Consider the following 23066-nt stretch of genomic DNA (forward strand, 5'->3'; position numbering starts at 1 on the left):
CTTGTGACCTCGTTTAACCTTACTTACCTCCCCTAAAGTTCCCATCTCCACATACAGTCATTGGAAGTTGCAGTTTCTACGTAAGGATTTTGGGGGACACGGTTCAGTTTGTAACGATGGCCCAAGTTTAAGAAACTCTCTTAACCTTAGAGCAAAGATTAAATGCCAGAATCAAGAAGGTGGTGCTTGAAGCAGGGTGTTATGAGGCAAGGTGATAATTAAAAAATATTTTTTTCTGGGTCATAGACATTTGAAAATCTGAACGTATGATCAGAGACCAGAAAATTATACATGTGCACAAAATTCTGTATATAGCCGCAAGGTCATCCAGTTCTCCAGACCAATTACGTACTCCATCCTCGTTGGCTAAATCTCTCTAAAAACATTCTTTTGCCACTGATGAGACGGCATCGGTACAGATTCAGGCACAGGGTATGAAACAAAAACTGATGGCTTTGTTGTGACTACGTGGGGTTCTGCCCAGGACTGGCCCTGTGATGCTACTGCCACCGCTAGAAAAACTTAGACTGTATCGGGGGAGGAGAGTGAGTGAAAGTGGACATGCTGATGGTGGTTAGAACCTGAGCGAGGAAGAGTTAGGTGAGCTCACGTTGGCACCAAGCAGACAGAAGTTTTCTCTTTTCTGTTGCATCCAGCATCGTCAGAAGTGACAATAGAAGGCCTCTCTCAGGGGGTCCATCAAGGTGCCCTTTCCTGTTGTTGGCAGTGAAGCAGCCCTGCGTTTGTTTACACTATGCCTTTCTAGATGCCGGGAACTCTGGCAGTCACTGTAGAAATTAGGAAAAAAGGCAACAGTGGAAATCTGTGATTTCAGAATTCTACAGAATGATCAAGGTACAGTAGGGCATTGCAGCCTAATTTTCTCGGCTTTTACTTCAGCTGGGTTTGATTTCCAGGAAATATTTTCAAAATTTCTGGTATTAATCTTTATAATCTTCCCAGTTGGGTCTGAGTAAGAATTCATTACCTACATGTTACAACAAATACCCTAAAAGGATAGACCCCAAAGCTGAGGTGACTGTTTTCTCTGATTTTTTTCATTGTGCCAGTAGTGCTGTGTAACCAATCTGTAGGAATTAAATCTGAATTTTGGCGTCCCCAGCCCGTAGTGATTCACACAGTTAGCCTCTGCATTTGAGAGTTGAACAGAATCAATCAGAAGTGCCATGATTCAAACTGGAGTTTAGGGAGTGTCTTTAATAAGTTACTAAAACTACTAGTTTTCTTATTGATGGGATCAGAGTATGCACTCACTGCCAAAACATCAAGGGGACAGATGAATGTTCCTAATTTTACATGGCCTCCAACTTTGTCCAGACTCTGGTTACCTTGTTCATTAGAGTCCCTTCTTATTGGTGATCTTTACCCTTTTAAGACTTGGCAAACCCTTAGCTCAAAAAACATACGTTGCCTTCTTCTCTGCTCCACCCCCTCTTCCTGTGAATTTCTCGCTCTGGCGATCCTTCCTGCCGCCAGATCAGGCTAGCTTGCTGTGGTCTCTGCCAACCACAGACAGATAATGAAGCAGGCGCTGTGCTCCCCTCACTCTTGGAGGCCTCCGAGGCCATGTGGGGTTGGGGAGCAGGAGGGGTTCTTGACTTTGAGAACTTTGATTGGTTTCTCTCTATGGCCTTGATTCATTTTCAAAACTGAACGTCACAAAATTGCCCAATTTCACTTTGGCTCTTCTTTTTTGTTTTTTAATCATTTATGTTCTTTAACCTCTTGAATACTCGCTGAGGACTGTGGCTAATAATTCAACGTATGTACCTAACAATTCTACCACGTTTGGTGCCATCAAGAGAAGGATAAGCTGAAGTTTAATTGCAAACCAGAGCTTTTTCAGGTTGCGGACTGACTGTATCTACTGTAGCAGCTAATGCACTCCAGCTTTTCAGAGCTGACAATTTCATTGACCAAAAGTTTCCTGTTTAGGACAGCGCTTTCCAATAGAAATGTGATGCAAGCAACATATGTAATTTTAAAATTTCTGGTTGACACATTTTTAAAAAGCAAAACAGATGAAATTAATTACAGTAGCATGTTTTATTTAACCCAATATATAAAAAATATTACCATTTTAAAATGTAACATAAAATTATTAGTAAGATATAATACATTCTTTTTCATTCAAGTCTTTGAAATCTGGTACTAAATCTTTGAAATGTTACTGCCCATCTCAATTTGAACTAGCCGCATTTCAAGTACTCAGTAACCGCATGTGGCTGGTGGCCACCGTATTGCCCAGATCTAGGAGATCACCACCTTGTTAACGAAGGACAGCTAGTGAGTCCACTTGCTCCAGGGACCAGATGGGACTTCACTGACTAATTCTCTCATTAGGATCCCACATCTCCACGGCTGGCTGAATGACCTTTGGGGAAACCTGGGCTGGCTGTCAACCAAGGGGCTTACCTCCAGGAATGAGCCTGAAGGAAGTATAAAAGACAAATGAAGACTGGCATAGCTTTGGAACTTCGGGTTGAGAAGAGTCCAAACCACGTTCCCCGCTCAGATGTACCAAACTAGGCCTGGTCAGGATGAGTTGTCACTTCTGTTATCTGACTGAAGTTTCAGAACTCGGTTTCTTCCTATGAAGAGTTTAGAATCCACTACCGCACTTTTGTAGCAAACAAGTGCTGGAGCATAGGACAAACATGACAGTAAACATATTTGACGTTGAACCATATGGAAGTGCCCATGTTTAACCGTTGTTTACCTACAAAATTGGCAGTTTCATGGGGTTTGACCTATTGCATTTCATCCTAGATGGCAAGAGTATTCTTGAAGTAGTGAGCAGGGAAAGCTGTGTCTTAACTGTAAGCTGGTATAGTTCCCAGGAAGTTCTGGAAACTTTCAAAACTAGAGCACGTATCAGGAATGTATTCTGATCCATGGAAATGTGCTCTTTGAAGTCAGCCTGGTCCATTTCCAGCCATAAGCTTAGCCTCCCCAAGAGGACATATTAATTCCGAGTCTCTTTATGTATTTAATTCTAACTCAAGCTGATCCTAGCCCAAGCTATATGTACTCTTTTCCCTGTTCCCTTGAAGTCCCAAGTTTAGGGACAGATGTCATGAAATACCACCGGCTGCAAAACCGTCCAATGACGGCATTATCTGCAGCACTGCCATTATCAAAGTGTTCCTTTTATTGTGATGCTCAGACACTCGGCCCTCAGGGAACCTCGAGCCTGGCGCAGCCGGGTTGCTGGCCTCCCACCACCTTGGCTGTGAGACCTCTCTGAGCCTCCGGGTCTCGTGCACACATTGTCTCACCACTAGTCACCATTGCCAGTTTAGCTCCTAACCTAGGCCACCACCCAACAACTCCAGAAGGGAGACAGCATCCAGAGTTGTGGCTGTTGGCGACAGTTTCCCACTCCACCACGTTTGATGTTTGCGTGTTTTCTAGAATGCACTCCCCCTTGTCCGTGCAGTGATGGGCTGAAAAGCCTCCCACGTCTGCCTCTGGCTTCTTTTTACGAGTAGTTTTGGAATTTGCTTCCCAGCAGTTGGGTGCACCGTGTGGTCAGACAGTCTCCTGCCGCCTTGGAGCCTGTGTCTAGTTTGGATGGAGGGACTTCTCTTTCCTAGATGGGAGAATAGGAAGTCCTGGGTCTCTCCTGGAGATAGAATATTAGGCTTCCAACTCATCAGCTGTACCTGGGAGTAAAAATAATTCCAAAGCGAAAAAAGTAAGTAAACCTAGCTCTTCCAACCAGCCTATTGCACTGCAGATGTTTCTCCAGTCTCAAAGAGAAGGTAAGCTTCCGTGGACAGTCTTATCCGTTAGGTGGTAAATAATCAGAGAAGTTTGGTTACTGATTCACCAGACATGTATATCTTGGGCAAAAGGAGAGCTGATTCAGTGTCCAGGTCTGACTCCTGGGAACCAAGCTGTGCCAGAGCAGCAGTAAGGATTTTTTCCTATGCACTCACGCTAGTCCACCCTTCCCGCCAGCTAGCCCACACCCTTGGCCCTCTGGCTGCCTGCAGGCTCCTGCGGCCATCACAGTTCTGTGGAATGGCTGGACCTGACACGGGAGGGGCAGACTGTGAGAGAAGTCAGGAGGGGCAGCCAGTCCCAGCCAAAAGCTACGTGAGTGTTGGTGCTTTTCCCAGAGGGGAGGGGTGTCCATGCCCCGTGCGTTGCCGCGTGTCTGCTCAGACACAAACAGAGCACTGTTCCGTTGCACTGGCCTCCTCACAGGCCTCCTTTTCATCCTACAGAGGAGACAGGGTGCACCAGAGAGTCCCTTAGACTGTGGTCTCAATGCTAGGAAGTGGGCAGAGGAACAAGAGGAGGAGTCAGTGGCCATTCTTAAAGCCCTGGATGGAGGGTTTAGTGAATTAGTGCTCGGGGGCTAATTTGTGGAAAGGAATAGGATAGTGTCACAGTGCCCTGTCATTCCCACCCTAGCAACAACAATAAGCTAGGTAAGAACAAACATAACTTAGCAAAAAGAAAAATAGATCTCTAAGGATGCAAAACATTCTAACTGAACTAAATTCCAGAAGAGGGCGAGCCCTTCCCAGGAGGGAGAGGATGCGCGGCTGCTCTCTCCCGAGGAGCATGGCAGGAGGAGGCGTAACCTGCCCTAGATGAGGATCCGGAGACAACGGCTGGACTTCATGCAGACTTCCGAAGGCTGTGGGTGGACTAGCTGTAAGGAGACTCAATCACAGAGCAAATACGTCCCATCCACTCCTAATTCTTCCCCATGAGGTCTTCACTGAGTACACACAGTGGCAGCGAGCTGACGACGAGGGCAGGACAGAAAGCTGAGAAAGACCCCCTGCCCTGCCCCTGCCCAGTGTGCACAGCATATTCCCTGGGTAGCCAGCAGCAGCACAGTACAGAAAAATCAAAGCAGGGCAGGAGGGTGAGAAAAACGCCCCTCCAAAGCACAAGGGCCCTTCCCTGAGTGCACAGGAGTGGCCCACTAGGAGCAAAGAGAACTCCACGGCGGCCCAAAAAGCTGGCATCTGGCCGTGAGGCCTAGAGGGGGATCTCTAGAGTCTCGCTGTGGTCAGGTCCCAAGCCCTGTGGGAAGGACAGTGTTGGTCCCGCCCTCAAGGCATCTGAACCAGCACTGAGCTGATTTTCTCCATGGCAACAGCCAAGCCCAGACCTGGCTCTGCTACGCATTAGGCCAACTCGGCTCTCAATCCCAGTGGCCTGATGGAGGATGGGGTGTGTCCTTTTTTCAGTATACTCCCTGCTGTTCGTTTACGTACAACACCTGGTGCATAATAAAAAGTGACGAGACTCAAGAAGTAGCAGGAGAATGTAACTGAGAGAAAAAATACTCAATAGAAGCAGACCAACAGATGACCCAGATGTTAGAATTAGCAGACAAGGATTGTAAAATACTTTCTATAAATATTTTTAAGGACCTAATAGAAGGTGGATTACATTCTTGGACAGCTGGAGAGTTTAAGCAGAGAACTGGAAGTTCTGACAAGAATGTTTATAAATTCTCACTGAAGAAGGACTATTTGGAAGCAAACTCCTAGTTATTCTTGGAGAACAGATAAGTCACAGTTCCAGAACTGTCACCCCTTGCCAGAGTTTATGCATTCCTACTTTCACGTAAGCCAGGATTCAAGTCTGCATGTATGTACGAGCCCACCCTGTATGAGATGTTATGTGAGGGGTACAGGAATGCATGAGACCCCCAGACGCCCTCCTCCACTGCTCCTGGAGAGGCAGCTGCCCTTCCCCTCACCAACGGAAGACTGAGGCTCTGGAGAGAATAAAACAGGGCTCCCACAACTAGTGGCCTCCTGGCACCAGTAAGCACCTAGATTTTGAACCAAAAACAAGGAGTATTAAGTGAAACTTCACAGATTGAATGTAGAAACACCCAGGCCCCTTCCCCAGCTCAACTGAGAACATTGGCCTTATTCCCTCCAGACAGGAGTTTGAGAGATTCATCTCTAGAAAGTCTGAGCAGCCCCAAAGAAAAAACTTAAATGATTCAACCCAATCGCATCTCTTTGTACTGAAGCCATAGTTGAAAAGTCCTACCTACGTACACAGAGCTTCCAAATAACTTAGAATGAGTGTCCCAGGCTTACACAGGAGCAACAGCCAAGGACCATCAGACGGCTGAGAAGGTCTGTAGCCTGAAAGTGTCACCAAGTCAAACAGAAAAAGGTGACTTGCAACCAGAAACTGTGCAGAGATTATAAACTGCCCCTCTGAGAGTTAACAGAAGAGACTGCCTCCTTGAAACAAAGAACAGTGTGCTTTTTTCTTTAAGTGCTCTTGGAAGTTAAAAATACGACAGCAGAAATGAGAATCTTAATGGAGGCAGCGGAAGATATAATTGAGGCCACTGCCCAAAAACATAGAGTTAAAATATACAGTGCTGGAAAATAAGAAAGAAAATCAAGGATCTGCCTCAAAATCTGTCATCTGAGTAACAGACATTCTAGAAGAGAGAACTGAAAAGTGGAGAGGAGAAAATCATCAAAGAAATAATTGGAGAAAATTTCCCAGAGCTAAAGGGCATGAGCGTCCAGATGAAAAGGAAGGTGCCCCATTGATGGGTCAAGATTGGCCCACACCAAGGGCATCATTAATGATATTTCACAGCACTGGGAAGATGCTAAAAGTTCCCAGAGAGGACACAAAGAAGCGGGTCACATACTGTGGACAGGGGACCAGAAGGGCAACAACGGAGGCTAGACGATGGAGCAATGCCTTTACATTCTGAAAGGAGATTATTTTCAGCTTAGAATTCTATGCCTAGCCAAAAGCTCATGTAAGATAGCTTAAAAACGTTTTGTAATATGCTGGATCTTACAAAGTTGGCTTCCCAAGCATCCTTTTCCAGAGACCTGCTAGAAGAGATGCTCCCCTAAAACGAGAGTAAACCAGAGAGAGGAGGACCAAGGCTCCACTCAAGAGCCGGGCAGAGAGACTTCCCAGAGGAGGAAGCGTGTCCCATAAGGTCAGCAATTCAGATCCAGAGGGCAGACAGCTGGAAGACGAGGGGACGCGTAGGGATACTCCTGAAGGGAGCACAGAGCTTGCCTTGGAAGTGAGAGTGGGAGGGTGAAGAGGGGCATTTGTCTTCTTTCCCTTCCTCTTCTTATGTAATGTTTGTGTCTTGACTATAGCCCATGTTACTTTTCTATTTATTTTTAAAAGAAAGAAAGAAAAGAGGGCCAGCCCAATGGCATGGTAGTTAAGTTTGCACACTCCACTTCCATGGCCCAGGTTCACCAGTTCGGTTCCCGGGCAGGGACCTACACACCGCTTATCAAGCCATGCTCAGGCGGCATCCCACATAAAGTGGAGGAAGACTGGCACAGGTGTTAGCTCAGTAACAATCTTCCTCAAGCAAAAAGAGGAAGATTGGCAACGGATGTTAGCTCAGGGCCAATCTGCCTCACAAAAAAGAAAGAAAAAAAGAGAAAACATGCTCCCTCCAGCGGAGCATCTCCAGTGGAGATTTTTTTTTTGTTCAAAACCTGCAAAGGAGTTTTGCTGGGAAGTCTTTAAATCCTCTAGCCAGCCTTCCCTGGTCACTTTAGGTTTCTACTTTCTTACTTTAGGAGAAGAGTCTGTGACTTGGGAGGAATGGCGTTTGGGGTGGGGACCTGAACTCTGAGAAGATAAACCCCCTCCCTGGTTGCAGCGTCAGGCTTTCCCTAAGTGCCGGACAGAGGAAGCGTTTCTTTGGGCTGGTGGGCTGCCTCAGTCCTGCTCTTCTTGTGAGGGCCCTTCCCCAAGAGTTTTCTCTGCTCCAAGACCTTGGTGACCAGTAACTCATCTCGGACAGAAGGTCGGTGCCACGGGCTCCTCTGTCTTTGACCTGAGAGAACACGTTGGGAGTGGTCTGTTTGCTTGCCTGCCAGAGATCTGATCTTGACCCCGAAATGCCGATGGGATCATAAAACCAGAATTGATCCTTCCCCCTCGGTATTCTTTCCCCAGAGAATGGGGGTTGTGATATCTTAGCCCAGGACAAATGTGAGATTTACGCTGTGTCACGAGTCGGGGAGAGGCTGCCATTCAAAAGTGGCTGTGTTTCCTAGGAGTATGGTTGAAACCCTCTGTAGGTCTCATCCCTGGGCGCTCTCTGCTCTTTCTCAGTGTGTCTGGACTCCTGCCTCCAGAGCAACCAGGCCAGATGTCCAAACCACCCACTTCCCTATTCCCAGCACACAGATTACGGGGAGGCCAGCTGCAATCTGGGCCAAGCACTTAGATGACTTATATGTCTGATTTTGGTTCCATGATATGAAACTCAAAATAAATCACAAAGGAAAAATTTTCCAGATAGCAGCTAATTCACCAAAAACATCTTCAGCCTTTAAGTCATTGCTCACACGCAAAGCTGATAAACAAACCTACTGTGGACACAGACATGAGGATTTAAAGGTGAATTCCTGAGCACAAGCAGATGCTCGTGTGCTGCAGCCTTAACTGAAGTTCCCTGTTCAGTTTTAGGCTCTAAAGCTTGAGTGAAATCTCAAGAACTCTTTAGGTCCAGAAGGAAGTAATAGAAACACTGAAAGACGTGGAAAACGGAACCTTTGAAACAAGGTTGTGGGAGACAGAATTCGAGCTTAGAAAATAATGTGGGATCAGAAGCAACTTGTGAATAGCAAACAAGGAGAGAACAAAAGGAAATGGGCATAAGCGGTAGAGGGGGCTGTTTAGGTGTTAAGAATAAACTTTCTGATGGTGAAACTTGTTAAACACAAAATGAACAGCCAACGGAACGTTGTAGAGGCCCAGCTACGACAAGGAGGAGGCCATGTTGAGTTCACTTAGTCTTAAGACATTCAGATACAGATGTTTAACAATGGTCTCTCCCAGACACCACAGCTCTGATATTCCAAGCAATTGGCAGGAAAATGAGACCATTCAGCACAAATTCGGCACTTCTCCACCACAGCACCTTGAGTGGGGTCATTTACCAGCAGAGTAGTACATGCTCTTTAGAAGCAGGACCTGATGCCGAGACGGGGTGAGCTGTGTAAACAGGGAGCAGTGAGGAATGATGGGTCTAAGGGGTTCTAGAAAAGATCAATCTCTTTCTGGCCGTTGTTACCGGGTATGGGAAAATTTAGAGAAGTGAGGGATAGTACCTGGAGACACATCGGAAAATGAACAAAGATGGTAATTATACCCTAACAGGGAGAGGAAATTGGTCTGTAGAGTTAGATTGATCCAAGAATTGCCTTGTCTTTAGAATATACCTTTACGCTAAGGAGACATAACACCTTCCTTTGCCAGATAAAGACAGAGTGTCTTCCTTTTATAAAAACATTGCCAAATGACAAGGGAGTTTAAGCTACACTTTGAGTCACTCTGCTGACAGACCCAGGACTAACCCACCAGCTTTCTCCTTTTAGCCAGTCTGGATACTGGAATATAGCCCTTCTTCCATCAATGTGAAAATGTGTTTCTTGCCTTGGCTTCTGTCTTCACTGCTCACCGTGATCTCTCTTGTCCTGTAGCTGGGATGAGAGCAGCTCCATCAGCAGTGGGCTCAGTGATGCCTCGGACAACCTCAGCTCAGAAGAGTTCAACGCCAGCTCCTCACTCAACTCGCTCCCGACCACTCCCACTGCCTCTCGCAGGAACTCCACGATAGTGGTACGTGTGCTCGTGAACACCTGGGCCACCATCTCCAGATGAACCCCAGGGCAGACCGGCCGTATGCAGGTTTGCAGGGACACTCCCCCATCCGTGGGGTTGCTCCCCACAGGCTGTTGATCAAGTCCTTTTAGAGCTGGTAAAAGGAAACCTGAAGCTACCACACAGTCACCCAAGACACTGGTGGTTGTCCTAGTGAATAGTGCCTGTATTTAGTGTCCACCTGAGTTTGGAGTGACACCTGTAAGAGCTATTCCAACTGGAGAAGACAAGGAAACCCGAGATAGGTTCAATGTCTTCTCTCTGCACCTAGAGGTGCAGATATCAACTCTGGATTGACTTAGTACTCTGGGGAGAGCAGGACCACCCAGCAACCAAAATACACCCTCTCAGCCCTCCATTTCCCGTCCCCAGATGAGCGACTCACTGCTTTTTCTCTTCTGCTCTTCAGCTACGCACAGACTCAGAGAAGCGCTCACTGGCAGAAAGTGGGCTGAGCTGGTTCAGTGAATCAGAGGAGAAGGCCCCCAAAAAGCTGGAATACGACAGCGGAAGCCTGAAGATGGAACCTGGGACTTCTAAGTGGCGGAGAGAGCGGCCTGAGAGCTGTGACGACTCGTCCAAGGTTGGAGAACTGAAAAAGCCCGTCAGCCTGGGACACCCTGGTTCCCTGAAGAAGGGCAAGACCCCGCCCGTGGCCGTCACTTCCCCCATCACGCACACGGCGCAGAGTGCCCTCAAAGTCGCAGGTGAGCCTGGAGTGAAGGAAGGGACAAGGGCAAAAGGACAAGGGTCGACACTCTTCTTGACGGCCGTCACCCCGTAGGACGGTCGTAGACCTTTGCCCGGTGCTCTGATGTCCCTCTCCTGGTCTTCACAACAGCCCTGTGAGTCAGGAAGGAGGGGTATTAAAAGTGGAATAAAACCTCAGAGGTTAAGAGGCTGGGCCAAAGTCACACAGCCAATAGGAGGCAGAGGAGGAGGGGACTATGTTATGTTCACAGACTAGTTTGACCCGCCTTCCAACGCTGCCCGTCGGGGTTTTCTTTCCTCTCCCAGGACGTCTGGTCGGTGTACTTGCCTTCACAAGGTGCTTGCCTGACCTCCCGGGACACTGATCGATCCGAATCTCATTGCTCCCGAAGTCGGCCCTTTGGGGGACTTTTCGCCCTAATCTGTCTTTGCCTCTGGTCTCTAATCCCCAGGAGGTGGTGCCATACTCGAGGCTGTTTGCTTCCCCTCCTTTTTTCCTCCCTTGGCCAGTCATTAGATGCGATTCCTTCTTAGTAATCTTTGTGGTTGCCTCAGCCACTTTAACCAAAATGGAATATCCTATTCTGGAAACAAACAAAAACCCTAGGCTACTCCTACCCAGCATCTCCTTCCCTCTGCCAAGAAATTTCGCCAGCTTCTAGTACCTTCGGACCCACCCTTAGGCCCCTAAGACTCTGCAGCACATAGGGAGGCTCCTTTCTCCCGTGGAGGGGGAGAGGAGGGTTTGCCGGGATACTGGCCCCGTCAGCTTCTCTTCCCTCGCGTCTGGCCCTCTTGCAGGCAAACCTGAAAGCAAAGCCACGGACAAGAGCAAGCTCGCGGTGAAGAACCCCGGGCTGCAGCGCTCCTCCTCCGACGCTGGCCGAGATCGCCTGAGCGACGCCAAGAAGCCGCCCTCAGGCATCGCTCGCCCTTCCACTTCAGGATCTTTCGGCTACAAGAAGCCACCTCCCGCCACAGGCACGGCCACGGTCATGCAGACAGGTGGCTCGGCCACTCTCAGCAAGATCCAGAAATCCTCTGGCATCCCCGTCAAGCCCGTGAACGGTCGCAAGACGAGCTTAGATGTGTCCAACAGTGCAGAGCCCGGGTTCCTGGCTCCCGGAGCCCGTTCCAACATCCAGTACCGCAGCCTGCCCCGGCCGGCCAAGTCCAGCTCAATGAGCGTGACCGGCGGGCGGGGCGGCCCTCGCCCCGTCAGCAGCAGCATTGACCCCAGCCTCCTCAGCACCAAGCAGGGAGCCCTAACGCCCTCCAGACTGAAGGAGCCTTCCAAGGTGGCCAGCACGCGGACCGCCCCAGCCCCTGTCAACCAGACAGATCGGGAAAAGGAGAAGGCCAAAGCCAAGGCAGTGGCCCTGGACTCAGACAGCATCTCCCTGAAGAGCGTGGGCTCCCCAGAGAGTACTCCTAAGAGCCAAGCCAGCCACCCCCCAGCCACCAAGTTGGCGGAGCTGCCACCAACCCCTCTCAGGTACCCAGGCTGGGCAGCTTCCTTGCCATCTGCAGCCCTGACCCCTTCACACATCCCTGCATGCCTTAGACCAGTGAGGCACGGTCTGTCCGCTCTCTCCGGGCCTTTGCATGGGTCTGTCCCCTTCGCTCCCTGTAGGTCAACTTCCTTCTCCCTCTCTCAAAACTGTCTTCAAAATTCACCCCATTTCTACTATTCCCTGATCAGCCCTTGGCTGTCTTCAGCACTTGGACGGGTGGTTTTACTGTTTGTTGACGCCCGTCCCCATGTGTATATACATCCACCTGTGTCTCCCATGTGTATCTGCTGTCCCCCCACTTAGATTGAAGGGGCCCCAAGTCAGGCATCAGATTTCCTTCCATTCTATTCCACGGCGGCCTTGGCATAAGCCACATACTTAGCAAATAGCCAGAGAGCGAGGAACCTGGACCAGAGTTCTCTGGATTCCCCTGCCTTTCGCTTCTCCACCTCCGTTATTCTAAATGTTTGTTTTGTCTGCACTTCTCTCAGGGCCACAGCTAAGAGCTTTGTCAAACCACCCTCACTAGCCAATCTAGACAAGGTCAACTCCAACAGTCTGGATCTGCCATCGGCCAGTGACACCCACGCTTCGAAGGTCCCGGATCTGCACGCTACAGGCTCAGGAACTGGGGGCCCTCTCCCTTCTTGCTTCACCCCGAGTCCAGCACCCATTCTCAACATTAACTCAGCCAGCTTCTCCCAGGGCCTGGAGCTAATGAGTGGTTTCAGTGTCCCCAAGGAGACCCGCATGTACCCCAAACTCTCAGGCCTGCACAGGAGCATGGAGTCCCTCCAGATGCCAATGAGCCTGCCCAGTGCCTTCCCCAGCAGCACCCCCATCCCCACCCCACCCGCTCCCTCTGCTGCACCCCCAGAGGAGGAGACAGAAGAGCTGACCTGGAGCGGAAGCCCCAGAACCGGGCAGCTGGACAGGTGGGTGGATAGAGAGCTGAGCCTGCCTGGTCCCTCGGCCTCTGGCCGTTAGTAACCCTCTCCTGCACTGATTGCCACTTCCTGTCTCTCCAGATTTTTTCACGTACGTTAAGTAATTCCATTCGCTTCACAACAGCTCCGTGAGATAGGTGGGATTTTTTCGTTTTTGAATTATTATTCTCATCTCACAAAGGGGGAAACCAGCTCACAAGATGTTATGTGACTCGTCCAAGATCTCATCATTAGTTTAACAACACAGCTTACAAAGCTTTTGCTTCCGAGTCCAGAATGATCTCTGTTATATCACACCCGGTTTTCACACACCCTAATCCGGTCCTTTAGACAGCCAGCCACACCCCGAGTCCTAATCAGAGAGAAACACTTAGCGTTTCAGGTGCATTTCTCAGGTTAACACCCAGGCTGCAGCTGCCTTCTTGTTTTGTTTTTGGGGATCAAGGGGCTCCCAGGTGGTGTTGGGTGTGGCATCCCTGAAGCCTGTTCCAAAGGCCAGTTTGGAAGGTGGACCCACGTGCTCCTCTTTCTTTTCTCCACAGTAATCAGCGGGACCGCAACACCCTTCCCAAGAAAGGGCTCAGGTAACCCTTCGATGTGTTTTTTTCTTCCCTCTAACTGGGGCTCCTGGGCTGTATGAAAAGCCATGACTTGACCCACCCCGGGCCGCAGTCATGAATTAGCTGCCCTTATAACCGAGGCCTTTATAAGCGGTTCCTGTGCATAGACCTCCCAGCATCATGCCCAAGCTCACGCTTCTGTGTGAGTCACCTTCAGAGCCAGCGTTCCTTTTGGGTGACAGAGGAGAAACAGGTTTGCACGTGGTGATCTTGCACTTACCTGTAGCAGCCTGTGCCATCCCACCCCTGGCAGAACTTCCTCTCTGATTTTCCTCCTTCAAAGTCTGGGAGCACAGGCTGGGGTCGTGCAGACGGGTGCGAGCAGGACATGCCTGGTCCTCCTCCGTCACTGCAGCGCTGAGGTCTCCACTCAGGTGACCCCGCTCCTTGGAAGCCCACGTGTGGAATCACAGAGCTCCCTCCCGAGCTCAGGGAAGACCCTCTCATGCCCCTGCCATCGTTTCAGTCCCCACCTCAGGAAGTCCTGTAGAGACACCCGCCAGTCTTCCAGCACCCTCCTGATGGTCGCGAGAGGATGCCGAGTTGCCTCCTCTTTGCTGCCTCCTTGGGTGGCCCTGTCTGCTTCCCCTTCCTTGTCCTGCTTTCAGAACCGCCACACCGCCCAAACCTCTGGCATCGCTTCATAGTTGCCCAGACCGAGTTCTTCTGCCGCCTCCTGCAGGTACCAGCTTCAGTCCCAGGAGGAGACCAAGGAGCGGCGACACTCCCACACCATTGGTGGGCTCCCTGAGTCCGACGACCAGTCAGAGCTGCCTTCGCCCCCTGCACTCCCCATGTCCTTGAGCGCAAAGGGCCAGCTCACCAACATAGGTTAGTGTCTTCCTCACTTGCTGTGGCGTGGGATGAGGTGGGGGTCACCCCGCGGGGTGAGGCAAGGCAGCTGGGCTTCAGTTTCATCTCATATTTGATGCGCTCTATTGGGCGGCTTCATGGTGCCTCAGGTCATCCATCCAAAATAGGATTGATGGCAATATGCTCCAAGATCCTAAACTGAGAAGTTGCCCCAGGCACAAGTTATTGGGTCCCTGTAGCATCAGAGAGTCAGACTGATGGTCTGGAGAAGCGGTAACCCGAGGCCGGGACATCACACTAGAGCAGTGAGCAGGCGGTCACTGCCAGAAAGGAGCCGCCACACCCAGGGCTGCACTTCCAAAATGCCGGGCTGGTGGGGAGGAAGGAGGGAGAGGTTATTGACTGCAGAGGATGGGATCTGCCTCCAGACCAGGAAAGTCCAGATTGCCCAACTGCTCTGACTGGGCCAGGGCCATCTGAGCCCTGAAGGCAGAGCTGTCTCAGACACGTCCTGGCCACACCCTCTCGAAAGCCTGAGGAGAGGGGAAAGCCAGGAAGAGGGCAGTGACAGTGTGACTCAGAGACAGGGAGGGACGAAGCTCAGGAGAGCACCGGGCCTGGCCATGAGCGCGCCACCCTGGTCTGGGAGGCAGCGTGCTGTGACCCGCCAAATGGGAGCCCGTCTGGGTGGGGCCTGGGACAGGCCTGCTGTCCCCTCGCAGTGTCCCCCTGTCATCTCCTCTTCCAGCTGAGTGAAGGACAGCAGTGAGGAAAGCACCAGGGCCTGTGATGTGCCTGGGGGTGGCTGTGGGGACCTGAGGAAAAACTAGGAATCGGGTCATTTTGCCTAGAGAAGGGAATGATTCTTACGGAAAGGTCTTGTGGTCCCTGAAGGGCCGTTACATGGAGGGTTCTCCGTCTCCACTGAGGACCAAACAGGAATGCATTTACGCGGTAGGCTGAGGGGCTGGGCTAACAGTGATCACCGTAAGCATCCAGGGCCGAGAGAGAGAGGCGTGAGCTCTCTTCTGTGAAGGTCTTTCTGGAGAGACTAGACGTCACCTCCTGTGGGGGCAGTGGGACAGTGTGGGGCTCTGTGTGGGAGTGAGCCCCGGGAGGCTGTCCCCCAGCAAGGGGCACGGGGGAGAGGTTCTGCGGGGCAGTCCGGAGTTGGCTGAGCCCAGCCTCACAGCGGGTTCCACAGCCTAGCCGGATGCTTCATCTGCTCCGACTGTCTGGCCTTCAAGCCACGGGAATGCTGGGCAGAGAGGGTCACATTTCTTGCGGCTTCAGAACCCAGCAGTGACGTAGAAGGACGCTGCTTTGTGGGGAGAGTCTCGCTCCCTTCCGTAACGCCAAGCCCGTGGTCCCATAGCTCAGCCCCTTGTCCAGCTGGCTTGCTCTCATCATTCAGATCCGAGTCTTGGTCTGAATCCTCAGTCCTCCCGAGCTGCTAGTTGTATTGTAGCGAACCACAGCATCCCGATAGCATCAGTGCACCCAAGCGATGGGAAGGTTTCAGAAAAGCTGCCGGGCCCCCAGCCTGACATTCAAACGCGACAGCTCTGGGGCAGGCAGGGCGAGGGGAGCTGCTCACCCCTCTTCCAGACAGCAGGTCCCTCTCCACTAGGCCCAGCTCTCCCGGGAGAGCCCCCATCCTCACCACCAGCTGCTTGCACACTCCCACTGCTCCACCACCGCCTCTCCTGCCCTCCCACCATGGCCTCCTATGCTCCTGGTGCTCCATTCCCCAAGGGACCGGAGAGCTGATGACCCTGCCTCTTCTCCTGCCCTCCCCCTCCTTCTCCTGTCCCCCTTCCCTCTGTCCTTCCAGTGAGTCCCACTGCGGCCACCACGCCAAGAATCACCCGCTCCAACAGCATCCCCACCCACGAGGCGGCCTTCGAGCTGTACAGCGGCTCTCAAATGGGGAGCACCTTGTCCCTGGCCGAGAGACCCAAGGGAATGATTCGGTCAGGATCCTTCCGAGACCCCACGGACGACGGTGAGACTTCATGCCAGCGCGGTTCACGCTCATTCCAGCTCTGCTGGGTCCGCCCACCCACCACCACTCCACTCCCACCACTCGCACCACCACACACACCTATGATTCACAGACATCGAGTTGGGGCCATTTCAGTTCTTTCTTCCCATCCCTTTGGAGGGTCTGGGGGCCCAGAAACCTTGGGTGGCACCGTCTGGCACTGGGGCTTGGGATGGAGCATCTGCCATTGGGGCTGGGGGCAGCGGAGCACAGAAGGTTAAATGGTGCCCCACAGAATGTTCTGGAAGCCATGGCTCCCATCCTCCTCATCCCAGCAGCGATCTCTCCTCCCCACAGTCTCTCAGTACATCCCCCGTCTCGGGTGTGGTGTAGCTCTTAAGTCCTTCAGAAGAATTAGGCGTTTCATTCCTCTTTCAAGAGTGTTCCAGGGCTTGGTGTCAGGGAGGGCCCTGTGGATTGTTGGCGGTGCTCTGCGCGTCAGTGGTTAGAGCCTGGAAGACCAGGCTCTCGGGGAGATGAGACTCCCGTTAGGATTTCAGGGTGCTCATTCCTCGCGGACGGGCTTTCGTTCCCTCAGTGGCTCTGCTGAGTGCTCAGAACGAGCATGTGCACTTCGACGCTTGTTTCATCTGAATGGTCCCCGCCTCCTCGGCAGGTGCCCCAGAGCTGAGGGGAGGCGGCACAGGCAGCAAGCAGCATTTGTGCTGCGCAGCTCTGAGGCGAGGCCCCCTGCCGCAGCTGACGTGCGTTCCTGCCTGGGAAGATAAGACGACGCCTGTCCACGCACGAACGTCCCCTTTCCCTCTCCCTTCACCCTTGTGCCCCTCGGAGCAGTCCGAGCGAGGGACCCGCCCAGGCTCCCAGAGAACGAGCCTGGAGGAGGAGGCTGCCTCCCTCAGGACCTGCCTGCTCTGGGCTGTCGGGATACCAGTTGGGTCCCCTGTTCTGTTCTTTCTGTTCACTCCAGATGCTCTTCAGAATCAGAATCCGAACTCCTGCCTTAGGGCTCTTCCCAGGGCCCGTCCTTGTCCCGGAATCCTGTTAACCCTTTGCGTTCTGCTTCTCTTTCAGTTCATGGCTCGGTGCTGTCCCTGGCCTCCAGTGCCTCCTCCACTTACTCCTCAGTAAGAGCCTTACCTTCTCCTCCCCTCCCCTCCCCCGCCGCTGCTCTGCGCCCTAGAACCTTGACCGGGTGGGGGTGGGGACACGCTGTCTCTTCGTTCCGTCCGTGTTCTGGGGTGGGGGCGGCAGGCACCTAGAGCTGCGAGCACTTGGTTGGGCGCTTGGTTCCTCAGTGGTCTTTCTGGCCTCGCCACCAACACCCGAGCAACTCCAGCGCCTTTTGTCCCCTCTTTTGAAAAGTGGACAGTCCCCTTGTCATGGAGCCCATTCTGTGCCATGGTAAGTGGGACGGCGACGTGCAGTCTCTAGGACTCCAGACCCTGGCGGTACCCAGAATTTCCCAAGGGTTCCTTGCGGGGCACTGGGCACTGCATCTGGCTGTCGGGTATAACGTGATTCTTAGGTTTGCTCTGCCCCTAATTCTTTCCCCCTTCAAGTTGATGGCAGTAAGGGTTAGTCTTCAGATCAACCAGCCTCATTGCCCAGCCTCCTTGGCAGAGAACTGTGTTACAGAAACCCTAGGGCAGGGTCTGAGCCGGTCTCGTGAGGAGCCGGGGCGGGAAAGAGTCTTCGCACCTGAGTCACTTCTTCCAGTTCTCCGCCTGCCTCTGGGCCTGGCTCCTTCCCCCCGTGGTAACTGCCTCCTTTCTCTCCCTTTCTCTCCTGTGCTCCTTCAGGCTGAGGAGAGGATGCAATCTGAGGTAGGGTGCAAAGCCCGTGTCTCTGCTTGTTAACGCCACCGCACCCCGTTTCCCTCCCAAGGCTGACACTTCCTTCTGCCACCACAAGCTTGTATTTCTCTTGCTTTCACAGCAAATCCGGAAGCTTCGTAGGGAACTGGAGTCATCCCAGGAAAAGGTGGCCACGCTGACGTCTCAACTGTCTGCCAACGTGAGTGCCGTGAAGCGGGGAGGCCCGGGCGGCGGCTCTGGCCGTGAGTCAGATGCGTTCGGCCAGAGGAGGAGAATTCTCTCGTGAGGCATCCCCAGGCTTAGATTCCGAGCGAGCGGGTCCTGTTCGTGCTCTGCCACAGAGCATTTTGGGGGTGGCTTCGCCTTCTCCAAGTTTCGAGTTTGATAAAGAACCAATGTGCCCCCAGCCTAATTAATAGGTACGGATGGGTTCACGTCTGATGGTCATTGAACTCCCTAAACATTTTCAGTGGTTCTGCATGGAGGTGAAAACACCCTTGCCATTGGCCACGGATAGAAGTAGTTCTGGATTATAATCACAGAGCCCTCAGAATCCTTTGCCACTGCCCTGGGGTGTGTTCACGTCATCGTTCACACCACCTCCCTGGGCAGGCACAGGACTGGTTGTTAGAATTCAGTGTGCTGACCGTGACACCACTTAGGAAGCCCACTCCCCTTCTAGTCCAACTTCGCCACTCACAGCTGCCTTTTCTAGCAGCCTCCGTGGGCCGTTGGCAGAAGTGACCTCCGCCTCAGGTTGGGAGCCAGAATCTGTTGTCCCTGCCCCCCACCTGCCCACAGGACGTCCCTCTAGAGTGGGTCTCTTCTTTCTGTAGTCCTTGGTTCTTCCCCCCGTGAGGTGGGGAGGAGTGAAGCCACCTCCTCTAACGGGCTGTGGCCGTCTGTCCCTGGTGACCAAGTTGCAAACTGAGAACACAAGAACCATTTTCCCCTGAAGCTGTAAACAACAGCTGAGCCGGATCTGCGGCAGTTTCCAAGGGTTCGCACAGAAGTAACGTGTCTGAAATTTCCGCGGTGGTTCCTGGTTTTCTCTCTTCCCTTCCTCTCTGGGGACCCGACCATCAGGCCCGGGGTCTCCCCTGGAGCCGAGTGGAGGACGTTCACCAAGCCTTTGCCTGTGTCCAGCATACTTCAACAGCAGTTCCCTGGTGACTCCCTCTTCCCAGACGCTCAGTTCATAAGTCGTGTACTCGCCCGTTTGTTTGAAGCTCGTGGCCAGCACTGTTTTCCCTCTCGGGGACCCACAAGAATTATAATATAAACAAGAACCATCTCTTCTCTCCCTTGCACCCCACCCGCCACGGCTGGTGGCCTGGGTCATGTCCTGCACACCCCAGGAAATTGATGTCTGGGAGATGCTGGGGGGAGAGGCGCCAGGGAGGCAGAGAACATTAGTGTGTCTAATTCATTTACGCTGCAATCTGTCAGCCTTCGTGCTGTCGAGGCTGGGCGAGGGCCAGGAGAATGGATTTAGAGGGAGATTTTTCTTAGAACAGGAAGTTCCTTTGGCTAACAGAAAACAAACCAAACACCCAGAACTGACGGGTTCTGAATTTGAGAGGCAGAGTCTTGCTGAGGGTAAGAGCCCTGACCTCCAGCAGGAGACGTGAGGCCAGGACCAGGAAGGTCTGTGGCTCACCTCAGGACCCCCGATTCCACACTGGGCTTTGGTCGTGGTCCGTGGAACTTCCCAGCTGCCCACCCTCAGAGAGGGAAGAGCCCGGACCACTTCCTCTCCCAAAGGCCAGCCTCTCTGAGCACCACCACTCTGCCCTGCACTCTGACAGGCTGCCTGTGGGGTTGAGGGCTGGGGGAGGTTCAGAGGAGGGACAGGGAGGAGAGCCCACCCAGATCTGTAAAGGGAGCGCAGCGAGAAAAGCAGCACAGAAAAGCACACGGAAGCTGGGGTCTCGGGGTCTCAGCCGTGGATTTCCAGGACAGGATCAGTCTGTCTGCAGACGTGCGGGATGTGGAGAAGCAAAGAGGAGCCAACTTGAGGCCAGAAGGTGGGAGTTCCCCGTACAGTGGGTGAAAGGGACGGGCCCAGGGTCACGACAGGTGAGCCCGGGGGCCCAGGCCTGACATCTGCAGTACAAGTGGGAGAGGGCTCATGTAGGACCAAAGCGATTGCCGCCAGCCACGGTCAGGGGGAGCAGCCTCCGGGCACGTTTCAAGGGCAATGGGTGAAAATTGGAGTTGACCCAACAGGGAGGGAGGTCATTAGCCACTGGGAGGCAGTGCGAGTGTCACAGGTGTCCTAGGGCTCCATATGAAGGACCTGCCCAGAATGTGTCCATCACTTCCTGCTAGGATCACCAGCCTGCTCAGACACCCTCCCCTCGTGGCTATTTCTCCGTCCCCAAGTGTCCCCTCTGTAGCCCCATGCCTCTGTCCCTTCACCATTCCGGCACACCTTGCTGCCCGTTGGATAGCCAGGGCTGCAGCCACGCTCTGCCCACCTCTCCACAAAGCGCCTGTACCCAGCCTCCTCTTAACTCCAGGTCCTGGGCATCCTCTACCCACGATACAGATCTGACATCTAGTGGCCGACTGTGGGATGCCCTGACGTTCCTTGGGCTGCTTCTCTCCAGCCCTGCACAGTGGGCTGAAGAAGCCAGGAATGAGGAGCACTGGGAACGAGTTGAGAAGCAAGGGCCACCTGGGGGCTGGAAAAATGTGCCAGTTTCTCCTGGGAGGCGGTTTGGGTTCTGGAGGCCAGCCAGCTAGACATCAGAGGAGTTAGACCAAGAAGACAGGCACAACCCCAAGGCTATGGCCCTCCCATCGAGCAGAGGGACAGTCCCAGCTCTAGTGCATGATGAGTGCCTGGCCGCAGGTCCAAGAGCCCCCAGAAACTTGCCCTCGTGCTGTCTGTAACACTGTATCATTGAAGAAGCTGGTCCCACCCAGGAAACTTCTTCAGGCCGGGAAGGGGTCTGAGGGCACCTTGTCTGCTCAGGGAGAACGATACTTAAAAACACCGAGAAGTCTGTGGGCAGCGCCCAGCTTTGAGACAGGAGATCAGCTGAAGCGACCTCTCCATCAATCCTCGTCTCCCCAGGCCTCAGGCAGCCTTGGAAGCTCCTCCTGTGTCTGTTTCAGGCTAACCTGGTGGCAGCTTTCGAGCAGAGCCTGGTGAATATGACATCCCGTCTGCGTCACCTGGCAGAGACAGCAGAGGAGAAGGTGTGGGGCCTGGATGGGGGGTGGGTGGGGATGGACCCAGGGAGGGGTTCTCCTGGACACACAGGCCATGGCTGACCTCCTCCCTCCTCGGTGCCAGCTCCTCCCGCCCTCCCTGTCACCCTGAATTCTCATCCTGCCCCTCGACACAGTTGTCCCCATTCGAGCTCTCCTCCATCAGCTCTGGTGAATTCCAGTGCCCGGCCCATGCTAGGTGCTCCCAGTCCCAACTAAGGACACCATTTTCCTTTCTCGCTCAGGACACTGAGCTGCTGGATTTGCGAGAAACCATAGACTTCCTGAAGAAAAAGAACTCTGAGGCCCAGGCAGTCATTCAGGGAGCCCTTAATGCCTCGGAAACCACCCCCAAAGGTAAGGCATCCACCTGCAGATTGAGGGAGCCCAGGAGTGGGGTGAAGGGAGGGTTACTGCAGGTTTCTGTCTGTGCCACAATATGCCAGAGCCACACCAACTCTCCAGGAGGCAAGGGCCCTTGGATGGCCTTCTGTGTGACGCTCTGGACTGGTCAGTGAGGAGTCCCAGGGGCATGACGCTCTATCCCCGGGGATGAGGGAGAGGAGAGCAGGCCTGCAGTCCCCAGGAGTCCTCCCTGGAACCTCCCCTGAGCCAAAGAGCTGTCAACAACAGCCATTAAGGTAGCGCTTCATTCTCACCAAACTAAAGGGATTTTTACCACACGATCCAACAGTGACAGTCCATGCTGTTTACCCAAAGAGGGTGAAATTTTATGTCCCCACAAAAACTCAGGCATGAATGCTTAAAGCAGCTTTATTCATCATTGCCAAAACTTGGAAGCAACCAAGATGTCCTTCAGTCGGTGAATGGATGAATAAACTGCCAGACAATGAAATATTACTCAGCATTAAAAGGAAATGAGCTATTAAGCTATGAAAAGATATTGAGGAGTCTGAAATGCACATTACTAAGTGAAAGAAGCCAGTCGGAAAAGGCTGCATGTTGTATGACCCCAACTCTATGGTGTTCTAGAAAAGACAAGACTGGAGACAGTCAAAGGGTCACTGGTTGCCGGGGTGGGGCAGCCGGGGTGGAGATGAGTGGGCAGAGCACAGGGTCTTTAGGGCAGTGAAACTACTCTGTGTGTTACTATTGTGGTGGATACATGTGTCCAGACCCAGAGAAAGTACACCACCAAGAACGAACCCTCACGTAGTCTGCGGACTCTGGTTGATAACGATGAGTCAGTGTAGGTTCAGGGACTGTAATGGATGCGCCACTCCGGTGGGAGATGAGGACATGCGGCAGGCTGTGGATGTGTGGGGACAGGGGGTGTATGGGAAATCTCTGTACCTTCCACTACATTTTACCAGGAATCTAAAACTGCTCTAAGAAATAAAGTCTAAAGAATTAGCACTGTACATTTTTACATAAATGTGTTGTGCGTGCACACACATATATATATAATCATATTTGATCCTCATTTCAGTTCTCCAACAGAGAGGCAATCTACTCTTCAAATGAGACAAAGGTCACAGAGGTTACATGGGGCTCAGAGAAATCAGAATGTATGTTACCATCCACCACAGTGCCAGGCATAGACCAGTGCTCAAAGAAAACCTCTCCTACACACACACACACACACACACACACACACACACACACACACACACACAGCCAATACCCCAAGACTTCCAAGATTCAACCCTGTTAAGATCTCCTTCCTTTGTTGAATTCCTCCCCTGGCTTCTGAGCCCCATTCCCATCTTGGCCTCTTC

At 52.5% G+C, this 23066-nt stretch overlaps 1 protein-coding gene across 15 annotated transcripts in view; it reads left to right on the forward strand.

Moving 5' to 3' along the window:
• Positions 1–23066, forward strand: part of NAV1 (neuron navigator 1) — a 233416-nt gene that overhangs the window by 189450 nt on the left and 20900 nt on the right. For 5 of the 15 annotated variants that reach the window (XM_070602362.1, XM_070602358.1, XM_070602363.1 and 2 more), the window contains 12 exons: positions 9504–9642; positions 10094–10391; positions 11197–11890; positions 12401–12844; positions 13399–13440; positions 14159–14307; positions 16124–16294; positions 17366–17418; positions 18094–18117; positions 18230–18307; positions 21232–21315; positions 21573–21684. In XM_070602362.1, coding sequence (XP_070458463.1) covers positions 9504–9642; positions 10094–10391; positions 11197–11890; positions 12401–12844; positions 13399–13440; positions 14159–14307; positions 16124–16294; positions 17366–17418; positions 18094–18117; positions 18230–18307; positions 21232–21315; positions 21573–21684 — 2288 coding nt within the window. The remainder of the gene's footprint in view (positions 1–9503; positions 9643–10093; positions 10392–11196; positions 11891–12400; positions 12845–13398; positions 13441–14158; positions 14308–16123; positions 16295–17365; positions 17419–18093; positions 18118–18229; positions 18308–21231; positions 21316–21572; positions 21685–23066) is intronic. The other 10 variants (XM_070602359.1, XM_070602364.1, XM_070602365.1 and 7 more) reach the window with 3 other exon arrangements.

Source organism: Equus przewalskii, chromosome 31 (genome assembly GCF_037783145.1).
Source record: "Equus przewalskii isolate Varuska chromosome 31, EquPr2, whole genome shotgun sequence".
NCBI lineage: Eukaryota > Metazoa > Chordata > Mammalia > Perissodactyla > Equidae > Equus > Equus przewalskii.